Source organism: Gorilla gorilla, chromosome 9 (genome assembly GCF_029281585.2).
Source record: "Gorilla gorilla gorilla isolate KB3781 chromosome 9, NHGRI_mGorGor1-v2.1_pri, whole genome shotgun sequence".
NCBI lineage: Eukaryota > Metazoa > Chordata > Mammalia > Primates > Hominidae > Gorilla > Gorilla gorilla.
The window spans coordinates 141888434-141909994 of NC_073233.2; the positions used below are offsets into that span (position 1 = coordinate 141888434).

Sequence of the window (21561 nt, forward strand, 5' to 3'; positions counted from 1 at the left end):
AATACGACTGCAGGAAGAGGGATTATTACTACAAAATTCAGATCCTCTCCCCTCCTAGTACAGGCATGCAACGTCCTGAAGATTCGCATCCTGGTCATCTCAGGTACGGAAGTACCCTAGAGCTGGCAGGGACAGCAGAGATGGAGCCAAATCTCTCGTTTCACCATAAGGAGCTGAACGTCCTCCTTTCCTCCCCAAGTCTACAGAGCTCGTTATGACCGAGCCAAGACGAGACCCCAGCCTACCATCTTATACTCATAGGAAAGCTGTGTCGGTAAGTGCCACTGCTTAGGTTCAGCAAAGGCAGAATCGATAGATTGTAATGTATTTGGCCAGAATTCATTGCTGCATCGATAATAATAATGGATAAAAATAATCCAGATGATGCTGATTGTCTGAGGGGAAAATGAAAGCTACAGCCTTTGGAAATGGGGGACCTAATACAGGGAATGCTGAGGCTGCTGCCTCCTCCTTCCCCTGTGTGGAAGTGTCTGACGGGGCACATTTCCTGCCAGGAGCTGGCATAGAGCTACTGAGCACAGAATGGTCAGGGGTGGGCCCACACAACACCCCTTCTTCAGCTCCAGCCTTGGATGCAAGCTCTCATCCCTGTTCCTCCAACTCTGAGTCTATTCCCCAGAGAGAAGTCAAGAAAGACTGTGGGTTCTGCTACCTGTAGGACACAACCTTTTTTTTTTTAAAGCCCATTGGTGCCTAAGGTATAAAGCAGAAATTGCACTCCACACCTGCCCCTGCTCTCGTGCTCCCTGCAGTGTGCCCACACCAGCACTTCCCCAACTCTACAAGTCCTGCTGCATGAGCTCCTCAGACGAGGTCGCTGTCACCTGGTCCCAGGGGTCTCTGGGTGAGCGGTGCCCAAGGAAATGATGCCATCACTTGCTTATAAGCAAGAGCCTTTTCCCATACCAAGGACACACCTTCACTGGCGGAGGAACCTGCTATGTCTCAGGAACTATAGCTGGAGAGAAGATGTGTAGAAATGGGACCAGAGCCAAGAGAAAGAAAGATAAATGGAGAAAATGCTAGGGAATTGGCTTTATTTAGCCTTAAAAATCTAGAGAGAGGAAGGAAGGGAGGAAAACACCAAACAACAATTTTCCAAATAAAACCCACATAATTATAAAGAAGTCTATCACAAGCATTTGATAAACATGGTTGACCTGTTGTTTCCTCCGATTCACAGCCCCTCCCCCACAAGAGGAAACTGAAAATGTACAGCAAATAGCACTTCAATCAAGTCCTTTTTGACTACTATAATGAGAAGATTAGTTGAATTTCTTTCTGTGGCTGTCTTATACAAGTGTCAGAAACTCAGCTTCTGAGCGTCACGAAATAGCATGCATCATGGAAATACGAGTCTGGTGGGCTTAAGAAAGGCTACGACTTGCGCAGCTGCAACCAGGCACCTCCCTAGTTTCCAATCCAGCTTCTCCTCGTGGAGTAGCCATTTCACAAAATGACCCCCAGGCAGCTCTGGGGCTTATGTCCCTATAGTTGCAAGAGCACCCTCAACCCAAAATACCTGTGCTGGAGACACCGGCGATGTTGCTGGGCTCGCTGATCAGATCCTGCATGACGGCCAGAACCCGGAACTCGTACCACGTGTCCTGCAGCCCCAGGGACAATACCCAGTCAGCCGAGGGACCTGAGATGACCACTGTCCCCACAAACACTCATCCTGCACACAGCCTTGCAAAGGGCAGGGCGCCCAAAGCACGGGAGGACTGCTAAGTGTCTAATGCTAAGCGATGGTAGCACCGGCCAATTGCTGTGGTGTAAACACTCTTACAACGGCTGACTTCAAGCTACGAACGTGAGGTCACCAAAAGCGTTGGGAAGAGATATGTACAACAGGCTCTCCAGGGCCACTGGGAGCCGACTCCAGCAACCACTATTAATAAATAAGTGTCCAGGAAGGAAGGCAGAAAGATAGATGAGACTGTATCTTAGGAAACCAGCTGCTTCCTCTCCCCAGCTAGATATCCAAGTTTAACGGGGCTACTGGAAAAACGGATAATGCACTTTCCTCCAGGGGCTCTAAATTACTGGAGGAGGGGTTCTTCCCTGGACACACCTAGAAGAGAATTCTTCTTGGAACTTCTCTGCCCACCCCAGGTTAGGCTCAGCAAGGGCTGGGTTCAGTGCTCTGATTACGCCTGCTGGCCTCTCAGCCTGCCCTGCCCAGCTTGTGGCGGTGCTGGGACCCTCAGTAGAACACAGGTCCCTGCTGCCCCAGAGCTGGCCCCGAGCCTGTGGGCCATGATCTGAGGAGTCCAGGCCTTGGTAGCGAGTCTGGGAGAATCCAGGACCAGTGGTGAGGAGGTACAGTATGTGGCTGGCCTCACACACCCAAAGCTGGTCACTCAAAGCTTCCAGTGCCTCTGGAGTCTTGTCACTTCCAGGATTTGAGAAGCAGCAGCAAGGAAGAGCAAAGCCCTCACCTGTGACAGATCCTTGGCAAAGAACTCTCCTTCGGTGCCGGGGATGCCATCGTCGAGCAACTCCCAGCGCTCTGCGACACGGAACTCCATGATGTAGCGGTCGATGGGAAAGCTGTGGTTAGCAGGTGGAAGCCAGGACAGGAGCACACCCTGCTGAGTCCGATTGGCTATGAGGCACCTCGGTGGGGTGACCAGCACCAGGGGTTCTGGAGTTGTAATAGGGAATGCTGCGGCGGGGCAAGGAGAAGAACCACAGCGCATCAGCGAGGCCCAGGGCGGCCACCGCACCCCCACACTCCTGTGCACATGTCAGGGCCCAGAGGGAAGCAGAGTCAGGGCCCGGGGCCCAGGGCTTCAGGGTTCTGCCTTCAGAGTACGTCTAAACATACATGAGGGAATCGTGTACTGCAAAAGGGAAGAGAAATGGGAACTATGGGGAAGGAGGAATAATTAAATGTCATCAAAGTATCTCCTGTGCTCTTCCAGGGAGCTAGGGATATCTTCTTTCTCACAGCACAGCAGTCACTCTTTCCATTCCCTTCTTGGCCGGGGTTTGGGGGTCAACACAAGGCCCCACAGAGGTGCCAAGGACTGGGGGTGAGCATCCCAGACTGCTGTCCACCTTGGCGGCCGCTCAGGAGCGGATTCGGGGAAAGGGGCTGGAGTCACGCCACCTACACCACCTAGGAAAAGCCTGTTCACAGTGGCCCTTTCTCTGGCTCCAGAGCAGAGCAAACACAACTGTGGCCAGGCAGGGAGGAGTATGAGGCTGCCTCCAGGAAGGTGGCCTGGAAGACTCTGCAGCGGGAGGCAGCCACATGCCTACCGCCCAGTGAGGCTGGGGCCAGAGGCAAGAACCGGCAGGCGCTGCCAAGGAGGGAGGATGCCCAATCTCCCCTGAAAGCCGCAGAAGTGGCAAACATGTGGCCTGACAAGGAAAGAGAAAATTCTAAGTGTCTTTCTTCCACCTGAAAAAGCAACAGGAATTCGGCCAACGGCACTCTGATGCGGGACCAGCAAACCCCACAGAGACCACAACAAATCCTCACAGGGAGCTCAGACGGCACGGCTCTGTGGAGCACTCAGCAAGGTACCGGCACACAGGAGACCGACTGCTAGCTGCCTGGGCCACCGTCCCCACCACCTCTACCACCCCCGCTCCCAACATCCCACCCCGGGCCCTCACCTAAAGTGTTCACAGTGACCACCTCACTGAAGGCGCTGGTTCCCAGCTTGTTCTGGGCCAGGACGCTGAACTGGTACGTTGTCTCAGGCTCCAGGGTGTCCACCAGCAGCCAGCTGGGTCCTGGCGGCACTGGCAAGGACAGCCAGTCATGGGGCCCAAACTGTGCCCGCTTCATCCTGGCCAAAAGAGAGAGACAGGATAGGGGACGAGGGGCGGGGTGGGTCACGCTGGAGAGAAGAGGGTGCATGCAGGGTGCTCAGGTAGAAGGCACTGGTGGGCCTGGCGTTCCCAGGTTCAAGGGCAAGAAGAGGGCATGGCCCAGAATGGATGCCCTGCCCAGCTTTGGCTGTGCCAATCCTCCTGATGCCGGGTCACCAACCACAGCTGGCACCTTTTCTACCAAAGGGGCCTTTAGGTGCAAGTCGTGCTCAGGACACTGGTCAGATGGATTACCAGCTGCATTGTGGGAGAATCCCACCCTGGTCACAACCCTAAGAACAAGCTCTGCCTTGGGAGAGTAAGGCTCTGGGGTGTGGGGATAAGCGGCTCAACAGTGGCAGGACGAGGGAAGGAGCCCAGGACCTGGCTGCACACACCCCCAGGGACAGCTGAAGTAGGGCCTCGGGTAACCCACAGGGCTCATTCATCCAATCAGACTGGAGTCACCTGAGATGTCCAGGGTATAAGACCATAATGACCAGGGGTTTCCCCACAGGGGGGCCAGGATCCCTAAGGCCGTAAGGGTTGGAAGAAGGTCACACTATGCATGGAGAGTAGGAAGACGGGGCCGAGGGTGTTCCCTTGTTCCACAGGCTCCCAACTCCCAGGAAAGCCGGCGGGCTATGGGTGCAGTGCTGCCACGTCACCACAGGGAGGAGATATGGTCCTGTGGGACTGGCCCTCTTGCAGCCCTGAGCTGTAACCTGGTGGGTGCCCTCCAGGATCCACTCCCAGGTCCTGGCTCACTACCGTGCACGCCCAGGAGGGTGAGCTGAGGCAGCGGAAAGCAGAACAAAAAGAAGCCGGCGCCAAACGTCGGAGTCAGTGCACAGAGTTAGACTCAGGCAGAAAGAAAGGAGACCTCCCCAACCTCAGCCCCGCCCTTCCCTGCCCCAGGCAACAAAGCAGCGAGGAGCCACGTGTGGAAAAGCAGTGCAGATGAGCAGCAGCGTGGAGCAGCGCCGCAAGCAGCAGGGGAGCCCCAATCTACGCCTGAGCCCCCCATCGTATGCCCAGACCTCCCACCCAGGCATCTCCAAAGACAGCTTGACCACACCAAATGTCCCACCCTGGACACCTAGGCGCTGAGCAGCACCGGTCTCGCAGCAGCCACCGGGCAGGCTGGTTAGGGCCCCCACGCTGCTGCGGGAGGAACAGAGTAAGGGGATGGGAGGTGAGCTGCTGCAACTCCCATCATCTAGGTGCAGTTCTCCAATCAGAATCAAGACACCCAGGACACTCCGCCCGGGAAGCAGCCACCGAACCACCATGATGGGAGACAGAGCGGGTGCCCCTCTCAACTTCCCTCGCTGCTGAGAAGTGGATAAAGGGGTCTCCCTGAACCCCCTGAGCTGCCCCCGGCGCCTGCTTTTTCCCCCTCCCCAGGCTCGAGTTGAGCCTGGCTAGAGAGACACCTGCAGGTGAGACAGGTCTAAAAGAAGGCACTGAGGGGCTCACCCTCCCAGCTCAAGGTTGTCACCCCCGGGGCAGGGCAGGTGGCTGCCACTCTTACTCAAACAGGAGTGTAGGGAGGGGCAGCCCTGGGGGGTGGGAGGAGTCAGCTAGGCTTCCTTCTCCTCCCTTCCTGTGCCTCCTGCCCCTCACCCCGCTTGGCACATTTTTGAGATCTGCATCTACCCTAAGGTTTGCGCAAAGATCTCAAATGACCGCATCTGGCTAAACTGACAACAGAGGAATGAAAACAATCGAGAAACACATGGTCCTAGAGAGAAAATGCAGGGGCTGACCCCAAGGCTGGGAAGTGAGCATCACCTCTCCACACCAGTTTCTGTGGCCACTGGGGAAAAGACAGAATAAAAACTAGACTACAGGAGGTGGGGAGGGTGAACACATACAAATCATAGTGAGAAAGAACCAGTAAGACCTGGTGTTTGCCAGCACAACAGGATTACAAGCAACAATAATGTATCATACATTCTTAAATCACTATGAGTATAATTGGATTGTTGGAACACAAAGGACAAATGTTTGAGGGGTGGATACCCCTTTACCCTGATGCGATTATTACACACTGCATGCCTATATCAAAATATCTCATGTACCCCATACCAACAAATGTATGTACCATGTACCCACAAAAATTACAAATACAAAAATACAAAAAAAATTAGTCTAAAAACTAGACTCTACACTTAAGGCTGGGCAATTTCACAAAGCCCTTGAAGGGCAGGAGTCTCTTCCAGGCTCCAGAGGAATCCAGAGGATGAAGCAGGACGCAAAACGAGGCAGCACGTGAGCAGGGAGAGGGCACAGAGAGGCCCAGACCCCTCAGGCCACAGGGACACGGCCATGCCCAGAGTCCCTTCAGACCCCTCCCATCACCCACAAGGACCTCGTCACTGTCTCAACCCACCTCAGTCTGTGCAGGGCTGGCAGGCCAGGAACTGCAGCCTCCTCCTACCTCCCCCCACCCGGGGTAGCCTGCAGGAAGACGGGGGAGGGGAGAAGCAAAGAGCAAAGCATGCTGGGGTGACTCACAGAGGTCCGTACCAAACTGAGAATGTCTGCTCGTAGCCTCCATCATAGCCTGGTTCCCAGGACACGTTGGCAGTTGTCATGGAGACCTGGACCCGGACACTGCCCGGGGCATGGGGGCTGGTGCCTGGAGATCAAGTGGAGACCTCTCAGACTGAAAAGAACTCAGCCACGTGGCTGGGTGCCCACCGTCTGGCTGTGGGGAACCTGAGAGGCTGAAGCGCATGGCAGCGGAGCACAATACTGCAAGTGAAGGGATGGGGGCGACGGGGATGCTCTCAGGTGCCGACTCCCCTGACCCTGCTTGTTAGTGGGGTTGGAGCAGGAAGCCTGTCCCACTGTGTGGTCTAGTCCAACTAGGAGATCACATAGCATCAGGAATGGGTCCAACAGAAACCAGAGCCCTCCTCGTCCTGGCCCAAATCCTGTGCTTCTCTGGTGAGCACAGAAACACTCTCTCCTAAGGTGGCAGGCATGGCCACAGAGCCCCTCCCGTAAGGTTCTCTGGCCTCAGAAGACAACTCTGTCCCACCCCAATGCCGGCATGTGGGCAGCACAGCACAGCAGTTAGGAGCCCCATCCTGGCTTCGATTCCCGGACCCACTACTCTTAGTGATGTGACGCCGGAGAAAGCATTCGGGCCACGCCAACTTCTGCTTCGAGGAACATACACTAGAGAAACCCCAGCTCGCACCTCCCGAGTTGTGAAGGACGAGCTGTGCAGACCACTTGGAACAGAACCTAAAACTGGTGGTAAAGGCTCAAAAAGCATTGGCTGTGACTGTGATTATAGCCGTCAGGACCCAGAAGGACAGGCTGAGAGGGTCCAGGCGAAGGTCCTGGGACACGCGCTTCGGGCAATCGGAAACGGGAACGCCCAGACACAGAACCCCAGAAACTTCCTCCTGCCCAGCCTCCGCACGCCAGGCCTGGCCTGCAGGTCTCAGCTCTGCCCTCATCTGAGATGCTGCACAGTCCCCGTCTCCCTCATTCCAGCCCTCCAGCTCTCCCTAAGGCCCTTAAACTCGAGGCTCGGCAGTCCCTGCCAGCCACACAGCCGCCTCTTTCCCTCAGGTGGGCTGCTGTGGACATCAGGCCTGTCCCCAAAAAGACCTCCCCGAGGACAGGAGCCACGCTGCCCTTCCCCGACAGAGCCCACGGGGGCAAAGGCTGCAGGTGCTGGACTCGGAGATCAGGGCTGGACTGACTTAGGAAGGACGCCCGCAGAGTGCAGCGGCCACCAGGGGACGCTCCCAGCATCCAGCACCCCGCCCCCAGCCAGCCTGCTCTGTCCCCGCCGCCCGGCCCAGCCTTGCCGGCCACGTACCGATGACGGTGAGGTGGGTGCTGGCAGTGATGCTCGTGACCACGTTGGTGGCGACACATTCCCACTCCCCGTGGTCCTCCTTACTCAGGGCACGGAACTGCAGGCTCCCACTGGGCAGGGCACTGTGCTTGCTTCTGCTGGGCTTCCCTACCTTGGTGAACAAGGGGCAGGGAAGAGGGTGGGAACAGAAATGGGGGTTAGGAGAGAAGCCCGAAGCAGATGGGGAGGACGTGACTGAGACCCCGGCCCGCCCACGCTGCCCTCCTCCCGACTGCCTGCCGCTCTTCAGGGTCGGCTCACTGCTCGGCATCTAGCCTGGTCACGGCAGGTCCAGAATAGAACTGCTCGCTGTGTCCTCACACCTCCCCTCAGCCCGGGGCTCGCTGGGCCCTCACACCTCCCCTCAGCCCGGGGCTCGCTGGGCCCTCACACCTCCCCACAGCCCGGGGCTCGCTGGGCCCTCACACCTCCCTACAGCCCCGGAGCCCCGGGGCTCGCTGTGTCCTCACACCTCCCCTCAGCCCGGGCCTCGCTGTGTCCTCACACCCCCCCGCAGCCCCGGGGCTCACTGTGTCCTCACACCCCCCCTCAGTCCGGGGCTCGCTGGGCCCTCACACCTCCCCTCAGCTCCGGGCCTCGCTGTGTCCTCACACCCCCCCGCAGCCCCGGGGCTCACTGTGTCCTCACACCTCCCCTCAGCCCGGGGCTCACGGGGCCCTCACACCTCCCCGCAGCCCCGGAGCTCACGGGGCCCTCACACCTCCCCTCAGCCCCGGGGCTCACGGGGCCCTCACACCTCCCCTCAGCCCGGGCCTCGCTGTGTCCTCACACCCCCCCTCAGCCCCGGGGCTCGCTGTGTCCTCACACCCCCCCTCAACCCCGGGCCTCGCTGTGTCCTCACACCCCCCCTCAGCCCGGGGCTTGCTGGGCCCTCACACCCCCCCTCAGCCCCGGGGCTCACTGGGCCCTCACACCTCCCTGCAGACCCAGGGCTCCAGGGCCCAGGTACCTTTCTCCAAGTGATGACAGGAAAGGGGTCCCCTGCGGCAGCACAGGGGATAAGCAGCTCCCGGCCGGCCTCCTGCCTGTACTCCCAGCCTGGTAGCACCGTGAAATAGGGGGGGTCCTGGGGAGGAAAGCACAGGCACCCTCGTGAGGCCGGGGATCCAGGTGCCCAGCTCATGGAGGCCGTCACAGCCCCGGGACCTCACCTTCAGGACAAGCCTCGCAGGGGCAGACTGGCCCATGGTCCCCAGGGTGTTGTAAGGCACACAGGTGTAAGTGCCAAGAGCCTCCTCTGTGGCCTCCTCAATTCGAATGGAGCCATCCTCCATCAGGGTCCAACCCAGGTTCTGCCAGACACAGATGATAGGGCAGGGAACGCTGGTCAGAGACTGCGCTCCATCCCAGGCTGGGTCCCAGCTGGGCCAGGCAGCACGCAGGATGGTACAGGAGCTCCAGCCTGGGGCGGGCGGCACCCGCAGACCCCTACGGAAGCAGCTCTCTGTTTGCCCAGGGCTTTTGGAAGGAGCCAGGAGTCCTGGCAGAAATCCACAGCCCAGAGGTGGCATCACAGTACTGGGGGGAGCCCTCACTCCAACCCTCAACATGCATCTCTCTAGCACCTTCTCAACCTGCAGGGGACGGCCGTCCTTGTTCCACTTGACCACGGTGGCCGGTGGTTCTGCGTCCACAGGGCAGCGGATGTAGCCATGGATCCCCACGGGCACGTAAATTACAGGGGGCATGTTGAGGACACGGGCTGGGTCTGCACAGAGGAAGCACAGGTGGGAGAGCAGACAGACAGACACAGGGAAGCCAGGTGAGAATCCAGGCCGGAGGCAGCCCATGCACCAGCCCAGGTGCTCAGAACTTCTGTTCTGAGTGTCTGGAGGCACTCAAATGCACGTCCGAGCCTGCTCCAATCCTCAGTGCCCCTGTCATGCTTCTACCATGGACCTCACCCGTTGAACGAGGTCCTCTCAATGTCCATTTCTCTCTGTTCCTAGACCCCGAGCCTCAAAGCCAGCATTTGCCCACACCCTTCCCCAACAGCTCCTTATCCCAAAGTCTCCTGAGCAACAAGCAGTCCCCGCCTCTCCATCCGAAGCCAAAAGAACAACACTATCATAGGCTTAACCACAAAGGGGGTATTTTTCCTCCCCATTCTGCTGGTTGTCCAGCCTTCCTTGGATTCATTTCCCCATCTGATTCTGCAGCTGAAATGCAGAATCAGGCCAGGTGCAGTGGCTCACACCTGTAATCTCAACACTTTGGGAGGCTGGGGTGGGAGGACTGCTTGAGGCTAGGAGTTTAAGACCAGCCTGGGCAATTTAGTGAGACTCCAACTCTACCAAAAAAATCTTTGAATGATCTGGGCATGGTGGCACACACCTGTAGTCCCAGCTACTCTGGAAGTTGAAGTGGGAGGATCACTTGAGCCCAAGAGTTTGAGTCTGCAGTAAGCCATGATGGCACCACTGCACTCCAACCTTGGTGACACAGCAGGACCCTGGCTCTCAGAGGAGCAACAAGAACCCCACACCTCTTGCGATGCGGGCTGAGTCACCTCCTCTCAGTACTCCCCTATTTCCCCTGAGGGCTATGGAGGAGAAGGATCCAGAACTAGGAAGGCAGTGAGGATGAATGAGCTGGTATCTTTTAAGCATTTTGAGCTCTTCAGAGAACAGTGTTACATAAATACCAGGCCGAGTTATATATTTAGACATAGCTTCCTACTTTTGTATGGTAGAGTTTTTTTTTTTTCCTCCAAGGTTTTCAAAGCGTTTATGAATGGGAAATACTCTGAACACTGCTTTTTAGCAGAAATAAAAATCCTTGTCTCACCCACCTGTAAATCTCAACCCCCTGGATTTTCTTTGAAGACAGGAAGGAGGTAAAAAAGGACAAGGGGGAGTGGGTGGTGACGCTGGCGCCAGGGAGAGACAGGGAAAACCAAAACATGTCTCCAGAAAGACAGATGGCCTATGGCTTCGAGGAGGGGCCTTCGTCCCAGGCAGCTCGTCTTCCAAAGGCCACCTCCTGTTGGCTCCTCCTGCCCCACCATGGCCACCTCCGTGCCAGGGAGCACAGCCTGCGTCCAGCACAGAGGGACGGGGCGCACCTTTGTGGTGGACGGGTCTCTCCTTCCTGCAGTTCTTCCCCACCCCAGCACAGCTTGGGCACATCCTAAGTCATGTATGAATAACTTCTCGACTCGCTTTTTCCCGCTGCAGGTCTGGGGAGTGAGATCTGTTGTCCTGGGCCTCACGGCTCTCTAAAGCTTGGGCCTGGGAATACAGCACATCAAAAGTCCTTTAAGTGGCTGATGGCAGAAGCAGAGAGGCGAGGCACTCCATAGAGAGGAAAGAGTGAGACTGCGAGGTCAGGGGTCCGATGGCACTCAGCAGGTGCAGCGTGCTCCACCACCGCGACCAATGGTGGAATGTCCACATCCAGCTCTGGGCAGCAGTCGGAGCAGCTCCACCTCCAGGGCCACCAGCCGTCCTCCACTTGTCCTCCGCTCGTACACTGACCCCGGTCTTGTCTCCAGACTGTTCCACTTCTCACCCCTGCCACTCCCTGTTGCTGGGTGTGAGCAATCCGCCCACACCAGCCGGCAAATGAGGGAGAGTCTGTTATCTACAGCAACAATGCCAGCCTTTGTTGCCTGAGTGACAGGGCCATCCACAAATCAAAAGGAAGATATTACTCCTCATTACTCATCCTTCTCTGTCTCAGGGCTCAGCTTGCCAGGGGGCGGGAAAGCAACTGGCTGCTCAGTATTAAAGATCAGCAAGCTGAATGGTGGTGCTTGCACAAAAGCCCTCGAACGTCTGGGTGAGGAGCAGCTCATTCATCTGGATCTCCAGCCACCCAAGGGGAGAAGCCGCGGAAGCCAGAGGGAGCAGGCGCAGGAGCTGGAGCACATCGCCCCCGACACAGACGCGGTGTGGAAAGGCAGGGAGTGAGGCTGGGAGAAACCTAACCCTGCATGGGCCTGGGCTATGCTCCATAAGACACCTGAGAAAAGAGCACCAGAGAGCAACTGGTTCTGGGCACAGAGGTGCAGGCCAGCCTTCAGCCCGAGGACCACCGTTCAGAAGGAGCTGCTCGAAGGTGTCTTCCTGAGTGCAGCCTGCACTGAGCTGATGAGATGTACTGGCTGAACAGCGACGCCTGGCCAGCGAAGTAGGAGCTGGTCCACCCCGACTGTCCAGGGCCTTGGCCTCCTCTACAGCCATCCCTCCTTCTTCTCTTATTCGTTCCTCCACCTACATGCCCCCAAATGATGCTTGGTCTTTGCTACCCTCCAGCCTACAGTCTGGCTAACACCAAAACCTTCTGGGAGCCCCACCACCCAGGCTCCCCCGCACCCCTACTCACACTGCACGGTCAGGTACGCCGAGGCGGAGGGGGAGCGCCCCAGGCTGTTGCTGGGCACACAGGTGTACTTCCCCGAGTCCTCCGGCTTCACCCGGAAGATGATCAGGGTCCCATCGATTAGGATGCGCACCCTCAGCTTCAGGTCGCTGCAAAGCGGCATGGGGACAGGGGCTTGGGCAAGCAGAAGGGGGCCTTGCCGCAGACACACAGTCACCGTCACTGCCCCAGATGCGGCATGGACAGCCCGTGCCCCTGGCATCCCCAGGGCTCCTCCATGCAGACCCTGGCCTTGGCATGTGAGACACACAGACCAGACCGCCCACCTCCCCCAGCTCCAGGAGCCACGGGCAGCCTGCCCGTGCCATTTCTGCTCAGGGGCCCTGCCCGTGGGGGCTGGGGTGGCAACCTCATTGAAAAGTCAGAGCAGGGTGCTCACTTCTGAAAGTAGACATTCTCGTCCTGCCAGTACCAGGTGTAGGTGAGGTTGCCCGGATACGCCTCTGCCCGGCAGGTGAGCAGAGCATCCTGGGAGATGTTGACGGTGATGTTCTCAGGAGGGGAGACGATGAAAGGGGGCCCTGGGGAGAGCAGGGAACAAACCCCACCTCGCCTGATCAGGGACGGCAGCAGCACCCAGGCCTCCTGGGAGCCCTCAGTGCCTCAGGAAGGGGTGCCCTGAACACTGCGATGGGGGCGGCTGTCATGGAGACACTTCCAGATGCTATCTGTGCTCAGGCATCCTGTCCACCACCCCTGCCCCCGCACCAGGCTCCCCAGACCAGCCGCCACACACACCCCCTTCCTGCCTGCCTTCTCCCAGCAGAGCCCGAGCCAGACATGCAGCAGGGAGAAAGGCAACTCTTTTCAAATCTAGAGCGAGGAATAGTCCAGTCTCAAGGAGTCAGGGCCATGTGCTGCTCCCCAGCCAGAAATCAAGAGGGCAGCTGGGGGTGCAGGGGCCGAGGAGTAAGCAGAGGGTGAAAGTCCAGCAGTCCTGGTGCTGGCTGCACAGACAAAGGGGGCAGCTGCGGCCAAGTCTCCCCTAAGAGGGAACAGCTTCCATCCAGGCTGCTGAGGGACCTCTGGCCCTGGCTGCTGCTCGGCACTCACAGGCAGGAGGAGCATGCAGCCGCCACCAACCCCTCCAACCCCCGAGTTCCTCCAGGAGGCAGGGCTTGGGAGGCTAAGCCGGGGGCCGAGTTCAGCAAAGGGTAGAGACCACCCGACCGGGACGCTACCCCATCCTGCACAGTTCCTGGCCCCTCTCTGGGGACTCTGGGGCTCCAGGCAGGGCAGACTGGCATCTCCCTGTGCTGACTATACAGACCCCAGCTCTGCCAAATGCCCACTGTGTTATTTAAATGTCTGGGGCTTGGATTGAGTTTCTATCTTTATTTATTGATGCTGTCACTAATGGATAGATGATCCGAGGGAGGTCTCCTCTCCCGGGGAGGCGGAGACATGGTAGAGATGCTATCTGAACAGAAGGAGAAACCAGAAACCCACACAGCAGGGGCCTCTCTGCCACGCCATGTGGTGCCTGGCCACGGCCTGTGGGCCTGGCCCTCTCCCAGGCAGCCGGTGCGGGAGCTCTGACCAGGGCAGCAGGCAGCACACAGGAGCCCCGCACAGGTCCTCATGGCCGCCTGCACCTCCACTAGCCCCAGCTGAGCCCTGGGAAAACGCCCTCCGTAGCTCAGCCGGGCTGGACATCCCCGCGGGAGCCCGGGGTTAAAGAGGCTGAGGAAATGGCTCCTACCTTGGACAAGCAGGTGGGTCGTGTGGACAGCCTCCCCCTGAATGCTGTACGCTCGACAGGTGTAGGCACCTCTGTCCTCCCGACTGACTGATGTCACTGTCAGGCTGCCGTCACTCACCTGGGAGCCCAAAACAGATGGAGCTCAGCACCCACGCTCACACCCACTGCTGCTACCCTCAAACATGGAGATGCAGTCGGAGACACTAAGGTGGAGATGACCACAGGGACAGATGCATCTGGGGGACACGAAGGGCAGGTACCCCCTTGCCCATCTCCCGCCAGCGATACAGAGACGCCTGCAGCTGAGCCAGGCTACGGCTTTCCAGCCTCCTCTGTGCTTGTGCCTGTAGCATCAGGGGTCGGCTGCAGTAGGAGGCTGCCCTGGGGAAACGGGGGAAGAGACCGCAGCAGCCCCAACCTAGAACCACACTCACCTGGTATTTCCCACTAGCACCGAGGAGCGTCCCCTCCTTGAGCCAGGTGACAATGGGCTTGGGATTCCCAAAAGCTGTGCAGGTCATGGTGATACTACCACCCTCCTTGGCCTCGATGTACTGGGGGGGTGTTTCTGTAAAGGTGGGAGGGGCTGCAAAGGAGACCACAAAGATGAAGGACATGCCATCAGCCACATCGCTGCCCTGCAACAACAAACCTGCCCCACACATCACCCTCACTGCAGCTCTGCGGAATGCAAGGACAAAGGAAGGAAGGTGGGGATGGGAAAATCTTTCTGCCTACCAACATCACTGGCAGGGAGACCTGCATCCAAACTCAGTCTGGCTGGGACCAAATTCTGTATTGCAGCTTACTCCCAGGTCACCGATGTTAACTGAGCATCTACTCTACGGTGGCCCTTACAAACACTGCCTGCTCCCAGCTCCTCAGGCTTTGCTACCATCCTTCAGTCTTTCCCTTTATGATGATCCATGACACACAGGAGCTCCTACTTCTTGAACCCCAGCTCAGCCAGGCCCCCACATTTCCAGGACACTTGCCGTCTGAGCCCTACCAAGACTTAACACAGATGCAGGCCAAGGCCACGCGGAACCTCATTTTCCCAGATTCTGCTGAGAAAATCATCCAGCTTCCTCCCTCTCTGGCTTCCATGGATGAAGGTGGACAGCCCACCCGAAGGCCACTCCCTTCTTCATTTTCCTCTTATCATGTCAGGTCATCTTCCCCCCTGCATTGGAGATTTGATTAAAACTCCATCCTGTTTGGGTAATCGGCTTTTCACAGACTCAGTCCCATTTGCCTGAGCTGCTTGTAGAAGCAATCCGGTCAATCTTAACCCCTTGGACTATCAGTTCCAGAGTCTTCTGAAATGGCAAGGAGGCCCCCAGTTCTGAACTCCAGCCCGGAGGCCCACAGCACTAGGCTGGCGCAGGTCGAGCTGAGCTCATCTCAAGGTACCTGAAGCTCAGAACCCAAGTTCAAGCACTAGCCTGCCACTTCTGGTAGGCTTGACAAGTTACTCGGCCTCTCTGGGTCTTACCTAAATACCTAACTCCCTTACCCTCCAGAAATGATGCGAGGAATAAACATGTAAAAAGGAGCTTGTAAAATGCACAAGTTGCCAGTACCACCGCCATCTCTATCAGCTCTTCAGGAGCCACTGAGGCATTCACGGGAAGCTTTGGGAGGGTCCCTCCTCCCCACACAGCCCTGCCCTGAGAACTAGTCAGAGCGCTATAGGATCTTGTCCTGCCTTTGGCACCAGCCTCCTCTCCCTCCCAGCGCACTCCAACCACACTGGCTGTCTTTGTCTTCCTCAAATGCACCAAGAACTTCTGACCTCAGGCCCTTTGCATGTGCGGCTCTACCTGCTTAGGACTACATACCTGGAGCTCACTCCTTTGGATTATGCAAGTCTTTGCTAAAATGCTGCCTTACCTGGGCAGCCCATCCCATCTCAGATGGCACTTCCAGCATTCTCTATCCCCTGGTGCTGTTTCATTTTCTTCAAAGCACATATCACTTACAAGTCTGTCTCTCTCTGTGTGTTTACCTGTTTCTTACCTGTCCCCTTTATTAGGATGGTGGCTCCTTAAGAGCAGCCCCTTTTTGCGTAGGTCACCACATGCCCAGCTTTTAGCATAGTTCCTGGATGTAGTAGCCAAGGGCTCAGCAAACATTTGTTGAATGAACGAAAGAATGAAACAAACAAATGAGTGGTGTTCACACATACACAGACCTACAGGCCGATACCAAAACACTTCTTAAGAGCAAGACCACAGCTAGACCACTTTCATCTCTCATCTCCAAAGCCTGCAGCTCAGTGCGAGCGCAGCAGGGGCGCACGGAGGGTGGCCACTGAACGAATGCAGGAGCACACGTCATCACATGCAAAAACATACACCTCGCACGTCCTCGCACGCGTCATCACATACAGAAACATACACCTTGCACGTCCTCACACGCATCATCACATGCAAAAACATACACCTCACACGTCCTCGCACGTGTCATCACATACAGAAACATACACCTCACACGCCCTCGCACGCATCATCACATGCAAAAACATACACCTCACACGTCCTCGCACGCATCATCACATACAAAAACATACACCTCGCACGTCCTCGCACGCGTCATCACATACAAAAACATACACCTCGCACGTCCTCGCACGCGTCATCACATACAGAAACATACACCTTGCACGTCCTCGCACGCGTCATCACATGCAAAAACATACACCTCGCACGTCCTCGCACGCGTCATCACATACAGAAACATACACCTCGCACGTCCTCGCACGCGTCATCACATACAGAAACATACACCTCGCACGTCCTCACACGCGTCATCACATACAGAAACATACACCTTGCACGTCCTCACACGCGTCATCACATACAGAAACATACACCTTGCACGTCCTCGCACGTGTCATCACATACAAAAACATACACCTCGCACGTCCTCGCACGCGTCATCACATACAGAAACATACACCTCGCACGTCCTCGCACGCATCATCACATGCAAAAACATACACCTCGCACGTCCTCGCACGCGTCATCACATACAAAAACATACACCTCGCACGTCCTCGCACGCGTCATCACATACAGAAACATACACCTCGCACGTCCTCGCACGCGTCATCACATGCAAAAACATACACCTTGCACGTCCTCGCACGTGTCATCACATACAGAAACATACACCTTGCATGTCCTCGGACGCGTCGTCACATGCAAAAACATACACCTCGCACGTCCTCGCACGTGTCATCACATGCAGAAACATACACCTTGCACGTCCTCGCACGTGTCATCACATGCAAAAACATACACCTCGCACGTCCTCGCACGTGTCATCACATACAGAAACATACACCTCGCACGTCCTCGCACGCGTCATCACATGCAAAAACATACACCTCACACGTCCTCGCACGCGTCATCACATACAGAAACATACACCTCGCACGTCCTCGCACGCATCATCACATGCAAAAACATACACCTCACACGTCCTCGCACGCGTCATCACATACAAAAACATACACCTCGCACGTCCTCGCACGCGTCATCACATACAGAAACATACACCTCGCACGTCCTCGCACGCGTCATCACATGCAAAAACATACACCTTGCACGTCCTCGCACGTGTCATCACATACAGAAACATACACCTTGCATGTCCTCGGACGCGTCGTCACATGCAAAAACATACACCTCGCACGTCCTCGCACGCGTCATCACATGCAAAAACATACACCTCGCACGTCCTCGCACGTGTCATCACATACAGAAACATACACCTTGCACGTCCTCGGACGCGTCGTCACATGCAAAAACATACACCTCGCACGTCCTCGCACGTGTCATCACATACAAAAACATACACCTCGCACGTCCTCACACGCGTCATCACATGCAAAAACATACACCTTGCACGTCCTCGCACGCATCATCACATACAAAAACATACACCTCGCACGTCCTCACACGCGTCATCACATGCAAAAACATACACCTCGCACGTCCTCACACGCGTCATCACATACAGAAACATACACCTCGCACGTCCTCGCACGCATCATCACATACAGAAACATACACCTCGCACGTCCTCGCACGCATCATCACATACAGAAACATACACCTCGCACGTCCTCGCACGCGTCATCACATGCAAAAACGTACACCTCGCACGTCCTCGCACGCATCATCACATACAAAAACATACACCTCGCACGTCCTCACACGCATCATCACATACAGAAACATATACCTTGCACGTCCTCGCACGCGTCATCACATGCAAAAACATACACCTCGTACGTCCTCGAAAAAATCAATTCTTATCCAGTGTCTAAGAATATACTAAAAATAATGGCAAAAAGTTATTCGAAGTCCTGTAAAGGGGTCCTGGGATCCTAACTTGCAGGCCTCTTCTCACTGAGAGTGTGTGCTCATCTCCGACACAGCCCCTGCCTGCCCGGCCTGCCCCTTGAAATACAGTTAACACAGATACTGCCTCTATTACCTCTGGTGCCAAGCTTAAAAGAAAAGATAATAAATTAAATTTACATCCTGAAGTGACAAATTACTTACTAATTACATAATTACTTTATTATTTAGGTGCTAATCAGGAAAGTACGTTGAACAATTTCTAGTTTTCAGGAAAATAATGGTTTGACTCTCAATTATTTACAGAATTAGATGTCAGCTTGCCAGCTGCATTTCCAGGCTTAATTCTTTTTTACAAGTGCCCTGTAATTAATAGTGCAGGTTAGAAATAGGCTGCCCTCTCCTCCATGTAATTCACTAACCTAAAGGAAGGCTTGGCTCAGGCTTTTGGGGTATTTTATATGTGATAAAGAAATAATTAGGTCTGTTTCCACCCAACTGGTCTTCAAAGAAAACACTGAAGGAAAATGAGACAATTTGTAATTCTAATTGTTTACTGGCCTTTCGTTTTCCAAAGGTGATCCCTGTCAGAAAATGCCTGACATTAAACATTCTAGTGTGAAAGCAACGGAATGCTGGTGCTTGGATTCCTTCCTTCAATAACGGAAATATTTATGCTGGAAGGAGCCTCGAACTTGGGAAGAAGAGAAAGGCAGAAGAGGAGAAAGGAGACCTCTCACCTCAGAAGGGTTGGTTCTGTTCTGCCTGTGCGCAGGTAGGTGCCTTGATTATGGAAAAGCGTCTTTTATCATCAGCCCCGGTTCTCAAGCCTGGAGCAGATGGTGCACCGTCCCCAGCTTTCCCGCCCAGCATTTCCCTATGAACAGCCTACCCGTGTTCCCTGAATGCGCCGCTCTCCTCGCTCTGGGCTTCCGAGCACGCTTGTCCACTCTGGCTGGAGGACCCTACTCCACTTCCCACCTGCACGTGACGAACTCCCCTCCCTAGCCAGGTCTCTGAAGAGAGGCCATTTCTTTAGAGAAGTTCTCCCTCCTTTGTGCTCCCAAAGCCATATTGCAGTAATCTCTGGATGTGACAGTCTCTTGAAGTCTCCTTAAGACCCAGGACAGGGTCATGCCTCCTACTGTATTCCCAGAGCCTGCCACAGAGTGGATGTCCAAAACTATGTTTCGAATGGATAACTGTTGGTAGATTCACAAAACTACCAAAGCCCTCTACACCTTCCAGCCTGATATCCCTGCTACTAGATTTTCATCTGACTTTGTTTTTTTTCCTCTCGAGAAGGAGGATGGCCAGCATCTCACACATAATTACCCACATGTAATTAACACTCCAGACACTGTGCAAGATCCAGCATTTCACCTAGTCCTCACAGCAACCCTGCAAATCATAGTCCCTGCTTTTTGTAACTGAGGAACCGGAAGTCCGACAGGTAAGTAACCTTGCCCAGAGCCACACAGCTGGTACACAGTGGGTTTATGAAACGAACCTCATCTTTTAAAGGTCTCGCTCCATGCTTATCCCACTCAAAGCAATTAGGAATTCCCAAAGAACCAACTCCCACTCGTGCAAACTAACACAGATACGCTCCAGAACATAAAATTGAAGTGAGATTCTACTTTCCAGTCATACGCACGTCCACTGAATGCCTGGTGTCTCAGATTCCTGAAATGAACACTGCCAATCAGGATGATGCAAAAGAACGGAGGCAGTGCCCCAAGATGGTTTCACCCTCCCATTCAGAACAGAGCACAGTCGAGAAGGGAAGCAATGCCGGGACCCTCAGCCTGGTGTTCATCAAGGCGAGGTTTTAGCGGCAGATTTGCCTTCCTAATTACACTTTGCTTGGGCTCCTATTCCCTGCTCACGCAACAGCTGGCACCAAAAGGCGGTGACTCAAAAGCTTACCAGGTGGTCAGAACAATCCCCCCAAGATTTCAAATATGCTTCAATCAGTCTCTTGGGACTGATTGACAGGAGCCAGCCACCTCCCACAGGGAGGGCTGGGCTAGGCAGGCTGGACCCACCCCAGCCTAGGGCCACCAGCTGTAAGGTTTCTTTTCTCAAAGCCACTGACTGATCTTGCTAAAATATAACATATTCCGTTCTTCCAGGGCCCTGGACAAGTTCTCAGACCCAAAAGGAACACAGGTCTGGCCCAGCCCCCCCAGGCAGGGCAGACAGAGCCACCCTTCGGGGCAGATAAAAACTGAGAGAAGCTTCCAAGCCAGGAACGTCAATTTCTCTATTCTAACCACAGCATCTACGGTCTCAAGGACTGTAAGCTGTATGTGGCACACCCAAGCACCCACGCTGTTGAAGCCTCAATAACTAGCACAGTATGTGCCACACAACGGAGACTAGATACAAATTTTGTCATCAATGGAATAATGAAGGACACATTGTTAATTTTTTGGCCAAAAAACAAAATGAAATGTTTTTTAAAACCCGCTCCCCTCCCACGACGGGGACCACTTCTCCTTCATCTTTTCTCCATGGTTCCAGCCTTCTAGCTCCTCCAGAGTACCTCCTTCCAGGGACACAAAGAGGAGACTCTCCCTCCAGGGAGACCCCGAGGACCCAGCCCCTAGTGCTGTCACCACCGGGGACTCAGGCCCCCAGCCTAGGCCAATTCCCGGAGCTCAGCAAGCTCTTGGGGTTTCCTTGCCCTTACCCAGATCCTTGAAAAGCATCTTATCCAGGACAAGGCATTTAACCTGAGCTGTAACAACTGACGCCCATTAAAACTGTGACGCTTCCCAGGATGCCTGCATTTCACCACCGGGTAAACCCCGCACAGGTAGGGACTGGGTGCAGGTCTGCCTGCCAGTGTTTATCCACCATCGGCTGCAGAGCTGGATACACACTACACCCTTGGTACATACTAATCAAATGAATACAGTTAAAGAGAACCAAAACATCGATCTAAAAAGAAAGACTAACTCTGGGACCCCAGGAATTCCACCGGAATTGGGGTAGCAGGGTCTTCCCAAGGCTGGGAAATAATCCCAGCAGTGACCCATTTTGCCACCTTAAAGCCTTAGCCCTCCTGGTTTGAAGTAGCAGCTTCCCATGTCCCTCTAAGGACTCTGACAGCACCACACATGCAGGGAGCTGCCGCTCCTGGGCACCTGCACTGCCTGCACAGGCTTCGAGAAGACAGCAGCGGGGACACTGCATGAGTGAGCTGTCGTCTCATGGGACCACAGCAACAAGGAGGGGGGCAAGGGGTGAGATGCAGTTGGGAGAAGGGCTTCCCCTGGGGCAGGCCCGCCCCGGAAACAGCCCTCAGGCACCATTAATGGTGAGGTGGACCCACCCTGGAAGAAGCCGTC

The 21561-nt window shown here is 55.4% G+C and overlaps 1 protein-coding gene across 12 annotated transcripts in view; it reads right to left on the reverse strand.

The window, feature by feature from the left end:
* The window catches only part of IGSF9B (immunoglobulin superfamily member 9B), a 60357-nt gene that overhangs the window by 25621 nt on the left and 13175 nt on the right, over positions 1-21561 (reverse strand). For 6 of the 12 annotated variants that reach the window (XR_008669902.2, XR_010129226.1, XM_031016042.3 and 3 more), the window contains exons 4-15: positions 14270-14421; positions 13836-13953; positions 12513-12654; positions 12077-12222; positions 9316-9458; positions 8902-9042; positions 8700-8816; positions 7691-7841; positions 6367-6490; positions 3649-3824; positions 2463-2689; positions 1544-1628 (exon numbers count right to left, since the gene is read on the reverse strand). Coding sequence is in view for 10 of the 12 variants with exons in the window: in XM_031016042.3 (XP_030871902.3) it covers positions 1544-1628; positions 2463-2689; positions 3649-3824; positions 6367-6490; positions 7691-7841; positions 8700-8816; positions 8902-9042; positions 9316-9458; positions 12077-12222; positions 12513-12654; positions 13836-13953; positions 14270-14421 (1722 nt within the window). In the remaining 2 variants the exon portion in view is untranslated. Of the gene's footprint in view, positions 1-1543; positions 1629-2462; positions 2690-3648; positions 3825-6366; positions 6491-7690; positions 7842-8699; positions 8817-8901; positions 9043-9315; positions 9459-12076; positions 12223-12512; positions 12655-13835; positions 13954-14269; positions 14422-15854 lie in introns of all 12 variants that reach the window. The other 6 variants (XM_019037158.4, XM_055356425.2, XM_063693689.1 and 3 more) reach the window with 5 other exon arrangements.